This window comes from Gekko japonicus, unplaced genomic scaffold (assembly GCF_001447785.1).
Source record: "Gekko japonicus isolate JY-2015 unplaced genomic scaffold, Gekko_japonicus_V1.1 scaffold2051, whole genome shotgun sequence".
NCBI lineage: Eukaryota > Metazoa > Chordata > Lepidosauria > Squamata > Gekkonidae > Gekko > Gekko japonicus.
In genome coordinates this window covers 160,020-174,968 of record NW_015174330.1, presented here as the reverse complement: position 1 = coordinate 174,968, position 14,949 = coordinate 160,020, and the positions used below count along the sequence as shown (strand labels likewise).

At 49.7% G+C, this 14,949-nt stretch overlaps 1 protein-coding gene across 1 annotated transcript in view; it reads left to right on the top strand.

Moving 5' to 3' along the window:
• PRICKLE3 (prickle planar cell polarity protein 3) overlaps positions 1-14,949 on the top strand; it is a 46,162-nt gene that overhangs the window by 5,419 nt on the left and 25,794 nt on the right. The window contains exon 3 of the mRNA XM_015424252.1: positions 13,208-13,321. Within this exon, the coding sequence (XP_015279738.1) occupies positions 13,208-13,321 (114 nt within the window). The remainder of the gene's footprint in view (positions 1-13,207; positions 13,322-14,949) is intronic.

Below are 14,949 nucleotides of genomic sequence, written 5' to 3'. Positions count from 1 at the left end.
ATGGCCTGCCTTTCTCCCCAAGGGGGACCCAAAGCAGTTTACGTCATTCTCTTCTCCTTTGTTTTATCCTCACACAACAACCCTGTGAGGCAGGTTAGGCTGAGAGTGTGTGAGTGGCCCAGGGTCACCCATCCAGTTACCATGGCGCAAAGTAGAGGTCCCAACCCGGGTCTTCCGGATTACTAGTCTATAGGTTGCCAACCTCCAGGTGGGGGCTGGAGATCTCCCAGGATTACAGCCGATCTCCAGATGACAGAGATCACTTTCCCTGGTGGAAATGGCTGCCTCGGGAGGCGGATTCTGTGGCATTCTTCCCGAAACCCCGCCCTTCATAGGCTCCGCCTCCAAAATCAAGAACCATAAGGGAAAGAAAGAAGTCAGATAAAGGGCCGACATTAAAAACTAAGTTAAAACTTATAATATACAAAAATACATGTATTTATTAGTTTATTGGTTATCTTATTGTAATATGTATTAAAGTTTTGTGTACCTCAATATTGTTCGGCCTCTAAAGAAGGCCCCAATAGGGCGGAAACGCGTCAGGTCCTGTGTATTGGCTCTTGTGTTTAGGCCACCTTTACTTGTTTACGAGGCTTTCATGGGGCCCTTATATGTTTTTAACTGTCTTTCTAATAAATACATGTACTTTTGCAGGGCTTTTTTTGTAGAAAAAGCCCAGCAGGAACTCATTAGCATAATAGGCCACACCGAACAGCAGACACTCATTAGCACATTAGGCCACACCGTTGACAGCATAGCACATTAGCATATTAGGCCACACCCCCATGTTACCAGAAGTGTGGTCATCCAGCCACACACCCCTTTTGCTTCTTATTCTGTTTACCTTGTTGTCAAAACCCAGAGCTTTTTTTGTAGCAGGAACTCCTTTGCATGTTAGGCCACACACCCCTAATGTAGCCAATCCTAATGAGTTTCTACTGCTGGGTGTGGCCTATTATGCTAATGAGTTCCTGCTGGGCATGGCCAACTTGGGAGCCAGCCGGAACTCTGTTCCTCTGCGTTCCTGCCCAAAAATAGCCCTGTATTTTTGTATATTATAAGTTTTAACTTAGTTTTTCATATTGGCCCTTTATCTGACTTTATTTATCTTATTTATTTATCATTCGATTTATATCCCGCCTTTGTTCACGGCTGTATGTTTTTGTGATTTCCGTGGCCTCCTCGAGGCTGGCAGCCCTTCTCCCAGCTGGAAGGAGGGATTGCGGGACCGAAGCCTGTCATTTGGGGACGCCTTGCTGTTCTCCCTCCTCGTCTCCCTCTTTCCTGCCTTGCTGCTTGTGGCTAGAGCAGCCGCGACATCAAACGGGAGGTATCCGAACCGGAGGACGACTGGATGGCGAAAGGGCCAGGAATCCGGAAGTGCTAATCAGGGGGGGAGGAGAGAGCGAGTAAATGGTGAAACTTCGGTCTTGGCAGGAGGGAGGCGGAAGGGAGAAAAATAAAGAGGCAGAGTGACTTCAGGGCCCTATTAAGTCAAGAGGTGGTAATTCGGCGGAACCCCCTCTGGGCCTTTCTGACCCAGAACCTTTCCTACGCTACGGTCTTAGTCACGCCATGGCAGTTGACGGATGTAATCATAGTATTTCAGCAACCATGCCACAAGCGATTCTCCCTTTGTGTTGGTAGTGCCAGCGACGAAAAGAGGGAGGAAAAGCAAAGATCTTGGTGAGTCAGAGGCAGGCAGGCGGCGGCGGAAATGCCCTCCTTCGGGACTTTGGCTCAGTAGAACCACTTGAAAACACCAGCAAAGAAGAAGAGTTGTTTTTTATACTCCACCCTTCACTACCTGAAGGAGGTCTCAAAGCGGCTTATGATCTCCTTCTCCTCCCCTTCCCGCAGCAGACACCCTGTGAGGTAGGTGGGGCTGAGAGAGCTCTGAGAGAACTGCTCTTGAGAGAACAGCTCTGAGAGCACTTGTGACTGACCTAAGGTCACCCAGCTGGCTGCATGTGGAGGAGTGGGGAATCAAACCCGGTTCTCCCAGATTAGAGTTCGCACACTTAACCACTACAGCACACTGGCTCTCAAGAAGAACAGTAGAGCAGGCCTATAGCACCCTCCAGGACAGACAGTTTTTTCTTGGAGCGTCTAACAGAGGGTTAGGTAAAGGTAAAGGTTTCCCTTGCTCGAAAGCCAGTCGAATCCGACTCTAGGGATGCGGTGCTCATCTCCATTCCCAAACCGAAGAGCCAGCGCTGTCCAAAGACGTTTCCGTCGTCATGTGGCCGACATGACTAGATGCCGAGGCGCACGGAACGCTGTTACCTTTCCACTGAAGCGGTCCCTATTTATCTACTTGCAATTTCTTGCTTTCGAACTGCTAGGTTGGCAGGAGCTGGGGCCAGAGACGGGAGCTCACTCCGTCATGCGGCACGCGTCTCGAACTGCTGAACTACTGACCTTCCACAGCCTGCAGTTCAGCGTCTTAACCACTTGAGCCACCACAGAGTGTTAGGAACTGGTTAAAGATCTGTCAGTTAGAACGATTGGGGAGGAGAGTTGACGGTCCTTTCCCCATCGCAGTGGAGCCTCGTGGTTAGAGTGTTAGATTTGGACTGGGGAGACGGGGATCGAAATCTCTGCTCGGGCCGTGAACCTCACTGGGTGATCTTGGGCCGGTCATTGTCTCTCAGCCTAACCTTCCTTGAAGGGCTGTTTTCAGCGATATGAACCGGATAATTTTGTCCGAGTATGTTGCTTTGATCTCTTCAGAAGAAGAGTGGAAGGCAGATGTGAGGAAGGAAGGAACCATGTTCATCTGCAGCTTGGTCACTGTAGTCAAAAGAACATCAGAAGAGCCCTGCTGGATCAGACCAGTGGGCCATCTAGTCCCACATCCCATCTCAGACAGTGGCCCTGACTGTTCCCTGGAAGGCCAGATAATGAAACTGAAGCTCAAATACTTTGGCCACCCAATGAGAAGGGAGCACTCACTGGAGAAGACCCTGATGCTGGGAAAGACTGAAGGTCAAAGAAGACGGGGACGGCAAAGGATGAGATGGTTAGACAGTGTCATCGATGCAACGAACATAAAATTGAGCCAACTTCAGAGGACGGCGGAAGACAGGAGGGCCTGGCAGGAGCTGGTCCATGGGGTCGCGAAGAGTCGGACTCGACTGTGCGACTGAACAACAAAAAGCCGGTTCCTCTGGAAGTCTAACAGCAGGGCAGAGAGGCCGAGGCCTCCATAAGAACATCAGAAGAGCTCTGCTGGATCAGACCAGTGAGGGTCCATCTAGTCCAGCATCCTGTCTCACACAGGGGCCAGCCAGTTCCTCTGTAGGGCCATCAACAAGGCATAAGAGGTCGAGGCCTTCATAAAAATATCAGACGAGCTCTGCTGGATCAGCACTGTGGTCCATCTAGTCCAGCATCCCGTCTCACACAGTGGCCAACCAGTTCCTCTGGAAGGCCATCAACAGGCCGAGGCCTTCCTCTGATGTTGCGTCCTGGCTCTGGGATTCAGAGGATCAGTGCCTTTGAATGTGGAGGTTCCCCTCAGTCCCCATGGCTTAGTAGCCATCGATAAACCTATCTTCCACTAATCTATCTAATCCCCTTTTAAAGCTGTCTCTTCCTGTGGCCATCACTATCTCCTCTGGCAGCGGATTCCACCTTTTCACCACTCTGTGTATAGTAGTATTTCCTTTCGTCTGTTCTGAACCTACTGCCCATCAGCTTCATTGGAGGCCCTCAAGTTCTAGCATTTTGGAGGAGGGAGAAAAATTTCTCTTTGTCATCTCTCTCCACCCCATGCATAATTGTATAAACCTCATTCATGTCCCTCCATTCCCCCCCCCCCCCCCGTCATCTCTTTTCTAAACTGAAAAGTACCTTTCTCAGTACAGAGGCAGATTGGATCCCACTCGGAATGGTTTCCTGCCTTCTTGAGAGGGAAAAATGGGATCCCGCTCTTTCTTTCTGGTGCCCCCCCCCCCGGTGGAAGCTGGGCCACAAACATAAGAGAGATGAGCAGATTTTTGCCCATTGAAACGTTGCCTCCATTTAATTTGACCCGGAGGATTACATGGCAGCTACTCACTGCGGTGGCTCAAGTGGTTAAGACGCTGAACTGCAGGCTGTGGAAGGTCGGTAGTTCAGCAGTTCGAGACCCGAGTGTGCCGCATGACGGAGTGAGCTCCCGTCTCTAGTTCCAGCTCCTGCCAACCTAGCAGTTTGAAAGCAAGAAATTGCAAGTAGATAAATAGTGACCACTGCTGTGGGAAGGTAACAGCGTTCCGTGTGCCCTGGCCTCTAGTCATGCCGGCCACGTGACCACGGAAACGTCTTCGGACAGCGCTGGCTCTTCGGCTTGGAAACGGAGATGAGCACCGCAACCCTAGAGTCGGATTCGACTGGCTTTTGAGCAAGGGAACCTTTACCTTTACCTTTATTTACTTCTACAGTGAAAGAGCCAACAACTGAGGCATGTAGCCCTGACCCAGCTGTGACCCCTGCCTAAAATTGCCATCCTCCAGGCAGTGGTCCCTCTAAGCCAGGGGTGTTGAACTCATTTGCTATGAGGGCCGGATCTGACATGAATGAGAACTTGTTGGGCCCCTGGGCCACGTGTGTCATAAAATGTAATGCCAGGTAGCGGAGATATAATAATAATAATAATAACAACAACAACAACAACAATTATTATTATTATTATTCGACTTTTATCCCGCCCTTCCGCCGAAGCGGCTCAGGGCGGCTCACAGCATTAATAGAACCAACATAGATAAAACATCAGTCTATAAAACAACTTTACATAAATACAATAAATATAAGTAAAAGCGGCTATATATAAACTTTATAAAGGACACAAAAACCAACGATTTTTTTTTTAACTTAAAATAAAAACATTCTTAAAACATTAGCTCTGTAAGCTGCAAACCTACTTTTGATTTATTGACGTTCGCCACAGAAATCTCGTGCTCAGCGTTCTGAGTCTAGGACCCAGGCTAAAACTTGAAATGGCTGAGTGATTAAGAGAGTCTGGCGAAGCAAGCTATGATGCAGCAGCAGCAGCAGAACTGGAAGCAGGAGATGGCCAGTTTCACTGCGGGCCTGATGGTAGGGCTCCGGGGGCCTGATCCGGCCCCTGAGCTGCATGTTTAACAGCCCTGCTGTAGAGTCTTGTGAGCAAAAATTCTACTTTGTGAGCTACCGGCATTGAAGTTGTGAGCGAGCGATTTGGCTACTGCATAAATTAGTTTGCTCTGGAGCCGTCTTTCCCGAGCTAAGACAAAAATGTGTGAGCCGGAGGCTAAAAATCTGTGAGCCTAGCTCACACTAACTCAGCTCAGAGGGAACACTGCCTCCGGGTAGGGCCTAGAGATCTCCCGGAATTGCAGCTGATCCTCAGGTGACAGATATCAGTTCCTCTGGAGAAAATACATGCACTGGAAGGTGGGCTGTATGGCCAGGGGTCATTTCGTAGAAAAAGAGGTGCAGGAGCTCATTAGCATAACTCATTAGCATAACTCATTAGCATATGCCACACGCCCTGACATCACCGGAAGTGTGTCAGAAGGCAACACCCACCTCTCAGGCTCCACTGGACTGTTTTGGATTGCTAGCTATTGGGGGGGGGAACGTGCAGATCTGCCCTCACAGAGGAGGGAGAGCTTTTACCTGAATAAACCTTGGCCTTAAAGGTGCCACTGGACTATTTTGGATTGCTATCGGGGGGGGGGAGCTCTGCAACTTACCTGGCTGCTTCTTGCGGCCCGGGGCTGCTGGGAGCAGAGGGCGGGGCTTGTTGCATGTGCCCACCCCCTGGGCTCTTTACTGCCAGAGCTTTGCTCCTGTGCGCTCCTGCAGGAAATGACCCCTGTATGGCAATATACCCCACTGAGGTCCCTCCTCTCGCCAAACTCTGCTTTCTTCAGACTCCCCCACGCCAAATCTCCTGGAATTTCTCAGCTGGGAGCTGGCAACTCCACGCTAACCAGTGTTCCCTCTAAGCTGGGTTAGTGTGAGCTAGCTCACAGTTTTTTTAGCTTCCAGCTCACAGATTTTGGTCTTAGGAAGGAGGGCTCCAGAGCAAACTGATTTATGCAACAGCTAAATAGTTCGCTCACAACTTGAATGCCGGTAGCTCACAAAGTAGAATTTTTGCTCGCAAGAATCCACAGCTTAGAGGGAGCGTTGCTAACCACTAAACATTTGGCAGGGACTCTGTCTCTAGGTCCCCTTAGTTTTGGGAGCAAGTTTTCAAAGTTCCACAGAACTCATATTTAGGAAGAGATATGTTTTATAATTCTTTTTGGTATTTTGGGTGGGTGGGTGTAGGTGCTTGTCAGCCTGAAGGTCATGGTGACTTCTGGTGACCCTTAGTGGGGCTAGGATGTTTCAGGGAGGTGGCTTGATAGCCTGCCTCTGCGTCCCAGCCCTGGTATTCCTTGGAGGTCGCCCTTCCAAGTACTCGCCATGGTCGGCCCTGTTTATTTTATGAGATCTGACAAGATCGGGCCTGCCTGGGCTATCCAGGTCGGGTCTAGGAAGAGGTATTCAAAGCATAACGCCAAAAAGGAAAATAGAGAAAACTCTGTCCAATAAAGAGGGGGGGAAAACAAGGTTGCACTTACCTGTAGCCGTCGTTCATCGAGTGGTCTTCTGTGCAGGCACACATGGGAACTGCATATGTGGGACTGCACAGGAGCCACGACGATGAAAACAAGGTTGCACTTACCTGTAGCCGTTGTTCATCGAGTGGTCGCCTGTGCAGGCACACATGTGCAGTTCCCATGTGGGACTGCACAAAAGCCACGACGATGGATATCGGTTATTTGTGTGGCTTGCTGTTAAATTAATAGAACAGTACTTTTCAAAACCCGGGGAGCGCGGTTTTAAAAGCAGTATCGTCTTAATTTAATTGCCGGCCGGTTGCGGCTTATTGGGTAATGTGTGTTGCGTAACCTGATCTTTTCCACAAGGTCCCCTTGCTGTGATTGGATTAGTAAACCCTTCTCAAAAGCAGATTACGGGGAATCTAGCACTTTTCATTGCTGGAAGTGCTTGCTGTACATACCCTGGCCCACAAGAGATGCGTTGGGGATTTTGAAAGAGGGGGTTGTGGGCACTGCCACAAAATGGTCATCTTCCGTGGGTGGGAGGCAGGGTGGATCCAACAATCGCTGCCGTGGCCGTGTGGGAAGGGGACTTTGTCCCTTGCTTTGAGGGAGAGATGCTGTTTGGTGTCGTGGTTAAGTGCGCGGGCTCGAATCTGGGAGAACCGGGTTGGATTCCCCACTCCTCCACTTGCACCTGCTGGATGACCTTGGGCAAGCCATAGTTCTGTCAGAGCTGTTCTTGAAAAAGAGCAGTTTCTGTCAGAGCTCTCTCAGCCCCGCCTACCTCACAGGGTGTCTGTTGTGGGGAGGGGAAGGGAGAGGAGTTTGTAAGCCGTCTGAGACTCCAAGTGAAGGGTGGTGTATAAATCTTCTTCCGTTTGGTTTCCAGTAAGTAGCCGAATTAGTCTGTAGCAGCCAAATAAAGCAAGTGTCCCATGGCTTCGGCCTTTTGAATGTCTGTGCAGCTGGGTATCTGTGTTCTGACTCCTGAATGCATCTGCTGGAACGATTTCTTAAAAAAATTATTTCATTTTCTCAAAATAAAGAAGAAACATGAGATGATACAGTGTAATATAGTACAATAAACATAAGATGATACAGTATAATATAGTACAATAACAAAGATACATTGATACAGTGTAATATAGTACAATAACAAAGATACATCAGTCGTCTGTAGGTTATCCAGAGTATATAAATGCTAGTATAGAAATATACATTACGCAGTGAGCAAGTCACATTTGCCCTGTTTGGTGTAGTGGTTAAGTGCGCAGACTCTAATCTGGGAGATCCGGGTTTGATTCTCCACTCCTCCATTTGCAGGTGCTGGATGACCTTGGGCAAGCCATAGTTCTGTAAGAACTGTTCTCTCAAGAGCAGTCCTCGAAAGAGCTCTCTCAACCCCACCTGCCTCACAGGGTGTCTGTTGTGGGGAGGGGAAGGGAAAGGAGTTTGTAAGCCATTCTGAGACTCTGAGTGAAGGGCGGGGTATAAATACAATTCTCCTCCTCCTCCTCCTCCTCCTCTCCATTTTAATCCTTAAACACAAGGTTCATAAATGTCTAGATGATTATCTTTGTGCAATATCTTGAAAGCATTTGCCAGGTGAACGTCTTGGTAGTATTGGATTAAATCTGGGAAACCTAACCCACCTCTTTTAGGATTCCTTTGGACTGTGATGCTATTCATTCTGTATTTTTTATAGGAACGACTTTTGTTAGTCTCTGAACTTGTAGGGTTGCCAGGTCCCCACACACACACAGCCAGCAGGGGGCTTACCTTTCCTCTCTCCAGGCACTGTGCACCCCCCCCCCCCCATCCAATCCCCAGGCATTTTCCAACCCAGAGTTGGTGACCCTGGCTCGCCTGTTTAACCACAGAGTTTTGCCCGAGTGCCAGAGTGTCCCTGGTGTCCCCCAGCAATGCCCTGACGTGACTTCCCAGGTGCACGGGGAGTGACGTCAGCGTGACGGGGTGCCGTTGACATTCTTCCCATTTCCCACCATTTCCCCCCTCCAGAGAGCTCCGGGACTTCCGTTTGCTTTCGGTTTCCAAAGAGGGAGGGAGGGTTGCGTGGGCATAGAGAAGAGGCTGCCAAGCCCAGAGACGCCTGGGCCTACAGCCCGTGCAGGAGCTTAGAGCTAGGACACACCTGCGTGGGCGGAGCACAAAAGCTTTGCTAGTCAGCTAGCAGGCAGGAAGGAAACCGAAACCGGAACTCTCTCTCTCTGTTTGTTTGTTTGTTTGTTTTTCCTGTGCCCTCGGACACCCTTTGGATAGGATGTATTTGGATCGCACATTTTGTGGCAGTGTCCACAGTCCTCTCTTTTAAAAAACCCCGAAGCATCTCTCAGGGCCGGGATAAGTACAGCAAGGTCTTCCGGCAATGGAAAGGGTTAGATTCCCTGGGATCCAGGATCATTGGATCGGGCATATTGTGAGTCAGTGGTCCCTTTAAGACCAACAGAAGTTTATTCATGATATGAGCTTTTGTGTGCCCACACACTTACTCAGACTTATCTATGCACGGAAGCTCATACCTTGAAGGAGGAGGAAGAGACTGGATTTATGCCCCGCCCTTCACTCAGAGTCTCAGAGCGGCTTACCATCTCCTTTTCCTTTCCACTCCTCACAACAGACACCCCTGTGAGGAAGGTGGGGCCGAGAGAGCTCTTTCCAGGATTGCTCTTAAGAGAACAGCTCTGGCAGAACTTGTGACTGACCCAAGGTCACACCGGCAGCTGCATGTGGGGGATCACAGCTGGTCCTCCCAGATTAGAGTCCACACTCCTAACCGCTACAACAACCTGAATAAAAACTTTCGTTGGTCTTAAAGGTGCCTCCGGACTCAAAGTTTGTTCTTCTGCTTCAGACCGACACGGCCGCCCACCTGGATTGGGCACAGTTAGAGAAATGGTCTCAGAGAGGTGCTGTGTCGGTGTGCAGGAGGACAGCTGCATCTGAGTCCAGTCTCACCTTAGAGCAGGGGTCCCCAACGTGGTGCCCATGGGCACCACGGCATCCACCCAAACCTTTCCTGGCACCCACCAAGTGTTTTTAGGAAGTGGGCAGGACCCCGTGGGGTTTCTGCCCAGCAAGGCTTCTGAATGGCTGTCAGAGATTTGATTGGATGTGCAGATTTTTTTTAAATGTTGCTTTGGCAGCGGCTGCCACCACATCACGGGGATCTTCCCAACATGACTGAAGGCAAGCTGAGGCAGCCATTTCATGACTGGCTCCTCCTCCCCTGGCAGCCATTGTTGCAGCAGCCATTTTGTGGGTGTGCCCACTGCGCTGTGTCAGAATTCCAAAGGCGCCCGTAGGCTCAAACAGGACAGGGGCCCCCTGCCTTAGAGACCAACCAGATTTTGAGGTAGAAGAAGAAGAGAGAAGAGATTGGATTTATACCCTGCCCTTCACTCGGAGTCTCAGAGGGGCTTACAGACTCCTTTCCCTTCCCCTCCCCACAACAGACACCCTGTGAGGTGGGTGGGGCTGAGAGAACTCTGACACAAACTGCTCTTTTTCAAGGACAGCTGTGCCAGAGCTTGTGACTGACCCAAGGTCACATCAGCAGGTGCAAGTAGAGGAGTGGCGGGAATCAAACCCGGTTCTCCCAGATTAGAGTCCGCACACTTAACCACTACACCAAACTGGCTGTAGATAGGTTTCAAGATCCAGGGTAGGGGAGATTAATGTGGCATCTCCTAACCAATGCTCCCTCGAAGCTGTGGAGTCTTGTGAGCAAAAATTCTACTTTGCGAGTTTCTGGCATTAAAGTTGTCGGCGAACGATTTGGCAGCTGCATAAATTAGTTTGCTCTGGAGCCATCCTTCCTGAGCTGAGACGAAAATGTGTGAGCCCGAGGCCAAAAAACGGTGAGCTAGCTCACACTAACTAAGCTTAGAGGGAACACTGTTCCTGGTTTGGGTATTCTACATGTTATGTGGGGCATCATGAGACCTCATAGATCCCACCAAGTCCAGAACTAGTGATGGCCTCAAGCAGTAACACCTGCCCTGACCTGGGTAGCCCAGGCAAACCCAATGGCATCAGATCTCGGAAGCTAAGCAGGGTTGGCTCCGGCAAGTACTTGGATGGGAGACCTCCAAGGAATACCAGCAGTCGGGAGGTGGGGGCAGGCTTTTTTCAGCCACCTCTCTGAATATCCTTCAGGACCCCAGGAGGGGGCCAGTCACCAGAGGTCGCCATGACTTCCAGGTGCACACACAGTCAGTCGCCAGCAATGCTCCCTCTAAAGCTGTGTGGTCTTGTGAGCAAAAATTCTACTTTGTGAGCTACTGGCATTCAAGTTGCGAGAGAGCAATTTGGCTGCTGCATAAAATAGTTTGCTCTGGAGCCATCCTTCCTGACCGAGGACAAAAAATGTGTGAGCCGGAGGCTAAAACTCTGTGAGCTAGCTCACACGAACTCGGCTTAGAGGGAACAATGGTCACCAGAGGTCACCATGACTTCTAGGTGCGCACGCACGCACGCACATATGAAAAATACAAAAAGAAAAAGAAAAGGAATTCAAGGAATAACAGCTGAAGAGCCCCTTGGTTTTAAAGGACCAGCGAAGCTGAGTTACAGACTCGATACCAGCCGCAGTAAAGAGCCACACATTCCTGGCAAAGAGGGTTGTGTAACTCTGAAACTTGCTTCCAGCATCCAGTTAATTGGTCTTGCCTCTGCTTGCTCAATAGCATTCTAATGGTAGTCATTCCAGGAAGGTCACCGTGTTCGTCTGTTGTGGCGAAATGAAACAGCCGGCCAGTGGCCCTAAAATTTAATCCCCACATAAACCTTTGTGAGTCACAGCTCGCTTTATCCGGTGTATCGGAGCGATGCTCATAACTCTGAAGTAGAAGAGAAGAAGAAGACGAGATTAGATTTATACCCCGCCCTTCACTGCCCAAAGGAGTCTCAGAGCGGCTTGCAACCTCCTTTCCCTCCCCCTCGCCACCACAGACACCCTGGGAGGTAGGTGGGGCTGAGAGAGCTCTCTCGAGAACTGCCCTTGAGAGAACAGCTCTGAAAGAACTTATGACTTACCTAAGGTCACACCAGTGGCTGTTTGTGGAGGTGTGGGGAATCAAACTCGATTCTCCCAGATTAGAGGCCGCGCTCCGAACCTCTACACCAAACTGGTACCAATAACAGCTTTGGATATACACTCCACATACCTGATGCAATGAACTCTGACCCGGGAAAGCCTGTGCTGTATTTGTCTTTTAAGGTGCCGCTGGAGGCCTGTAGTGTTTTTATGTCACCTGGGACTCTGCAAAACTTGCGTGAAAGAGGGCTGGAAGTTGAAGAGCCAGCACTGTGCAAGGGCCCAAGGCCTGGATCCAAGCTAGGAAAGTCACTGGGTTACTCTCTGTCTACCTAACCTATTTCACAGGGTTGCTCCGAGAAGACAATGTACAAAGGGAACCGAGTCTGACACCCTAAACCCCTTGAAGGATGGCCAGAACAACATTATTATTTTTAAAAGTTCACTTCATTTGTAGTCCGCCTTTCTCCCCAAGGCAGCTTATGTCGTTATCCTCTCCTCGGTTTTATTCTTACAATGACCCTGTGAGGTAGGTTAGGCTGAGAGGCTGTGACTGGCCCAAGGTCACCCAGCGAGCTTCCATGGTGGAGTGGGGATTCGAACCCAGGTCTCTCAGACCCTAGTGTGACTCTCTTAACCGCTACAATACACCGTCTCTCACTGGGGTTTTTCCCAAAACAATTTTTGTTGTTCGCTATAAACAGGTAATATAACTTGTAAGTTAACAAGGCATTACATTGAAATGAGAAGTATTGTTATAAAAACAATTTTGTGAGAGGAAAAGATGAGAATTACAAATTGGTCGTTGCTGGTGAAGACTATCTTTCAATGAAATGCGACAGCAAAAGCGTAGTCGTCTTTCAGTATAGTATGTAAATAGTTCTGACCTTGATTTATTTATTTTTAATAAAGGAAGCCATTTTTCTAATAGATCAAAATGTTGGGTTTGAGGGTCTGATCTTTGGGTATGAAACATGAAAGACAGTGTGTCACAGCCTGGGGAACTCATACATGATAATGACCCCACCTTCCTGAGTAGATATAAATTACCTGCCTACCATTTTTCTTCTCACCTTGACACAGAGAGTACTCCATCTTTCTGTGTTATACCTCTGAGGATGCCAGTCACAGCTACTGGCGAAACGTCAGGTCCTACAATGCAAAGACCATGGCCATACAACCCGGAAAATCTACAGCAGCTTTGGGTAGATTATCTGTTATATTTTGTCTAAAATAAAATAGTCCCATAATTTAAGATACCACAGATGCCCTGAAGGGGGTTCTCTTTCCTTCCATTTTGTGGCTATTACGTTTTGGGGGGGTTTTGCTGCGGTGATCATGATGATGATTAACTCTTATCTAATTTCCGGCCTTTTTAAAATTTCCCCGTAGATTTAAAAGAATAAACTCTGGAGTTGCTGGGATTATGAAATTAGTTATTTGGACTATTTCCATGGTGATCTGTGGTCTCTCACTGGTTTAAAAACAAGAAGCATCTTTCTGGCCTTCAGACCCCAGCCGCTGTAAAGCACCCTGTTGACCCGTTCGTTTCTCCCTCCCCCCGCAGGTGTATCAGTTCTTCAGCTGCCTCCCGGAAGACAAGGTCCCCTACGTCAACAGCCCCGGAGAACGATACCGCATCCGCCAGCTGCTGCACCAGCTCCCCCCGCACGACAGCGAGGTGAGGGGGGGCGTGTCACTCTCGGGCATAAGGCAGAGAATCCTTTCCCACCATCTCACGCAAGGTTTGACGCTCGAAAGGCAGCATGGTGTCGTGGCAGACTCTAACCTGGAGACCTGGGTTTGGTTCCCCACTGCTCCACCACATGAAGCCTGCTGGGCGGCCTTGGACCACTCACCGTTCTCTCAGAATGGTATTTCTTCACCCAAAGAGTAATTAACATGTGGAAGTCACTGCCTTAGGAAGGGGTGGTGGCTAGGAGCATAGACTGCTTCAAGAGGGGATTGGATAGACAGATGGAGCAGAGGTCCATCAGTGGCTCTTAGCCACAAGGTATAGATGGAACACTCTGTCTGGGGCAAGTGATGCTCTGTAGTCTTGGTGCTGGGGGGGGGGGAGCAACAGTGGATGGGCTTCTAGCATCCTGGCCATAGTGCTGGGCTTCCTGAGGGCACCTGGTATTTTTGGCCACTGTGCGACAGAGTGTTGGACTGGATGGGCCCTTGGCTTGGTTCTTATGTCTGGGGCAGTGATGCCCTGTCTTTTTGGTGTTTGGGGGGCAACAGTGCGAGGGCTTCTGGAGTTCTGGCCCCACTGGTGGACCTCCTGATGGCCCCTGGGTTTTGGCCACTGTGTGACACAGAGTGTTGGACTGGATGGGCCACTGGCCTGATCCAACATGGCTTCTCTTATGCTCTTGGATTCATCTGTTCTCTCCTTGTGACCTGCGGTTTCCCCAACTTCAGAAGAAGAAGAAGAAGAAGAAGAAGAAGAGATTGGATTTACATCCCGCCCTTCACTACCCAAAGGAGTCTCAGAGCGGCTTACTCCTTTCCCTTTCCCTCCCCACAACAGACACCCTGTGAGGTAGGTGGGGCTGAGAGACAGAAACTGCTATTTTTTTCAAGAACAGCTCTTATCAGAACTATGGCTTGCCCAAGGTCATCCAGCCATGTGCAAGTGCCGTGGTCTAGCCAGGAAATGATCCTCTGTTTTGACGGGACTAGTCTGTGTGGATCCTCCCTCCCTCTCAATATGAACTCTAGAATTCTGTGAGGCCCAGAGAGGTAGGGGGGGGAAACACAGGCCAAGCCTTTAGTAAAAGTTGGAAACTGCCACTGGGGCCCTGGTTCTCTCTGGAAGCATTGAAACTGGCGTACTTTAAACCGGCCTGCTTTAAATTGGAATTTAGACCCTGAAAACCAGTTCTGTATCAGACTAGGAGCATCTTTGTGGGCCACGCTGGGATTGTGTCTCCTTGGAGAGCCAGTTTGGTGCAGTGGTTATGTGCGCGGACTCTAATCTGGGAGAACGGGGTTTGATTCCGCACTCCTCCACTCGCACCTGGCTGGATGACCTTGGGCAAGCCATAGTTCTGATAAGAGCTGTTTTTGAAAAAAAGAGCCGTTTCTGTCAGAGCTCTCTCAGCCCCGCCCACCTCACAGGGTGTCTGTTGTGGGGAGGGGGTTTGTAAGCCGCTTTGAGACTCCCTTGGGTAGTGAAGGGCAGGGTATAAATCCAATCTCCTCCTCCTCCTCCTCCTCCAACTCCTCTGCTGCTGCTGCTTCTTCTTCTTCTTCTTCTTCTTCTTCTTCTTCTCCTCCTCTAAGCTGCGTTAGTGTGAGCTG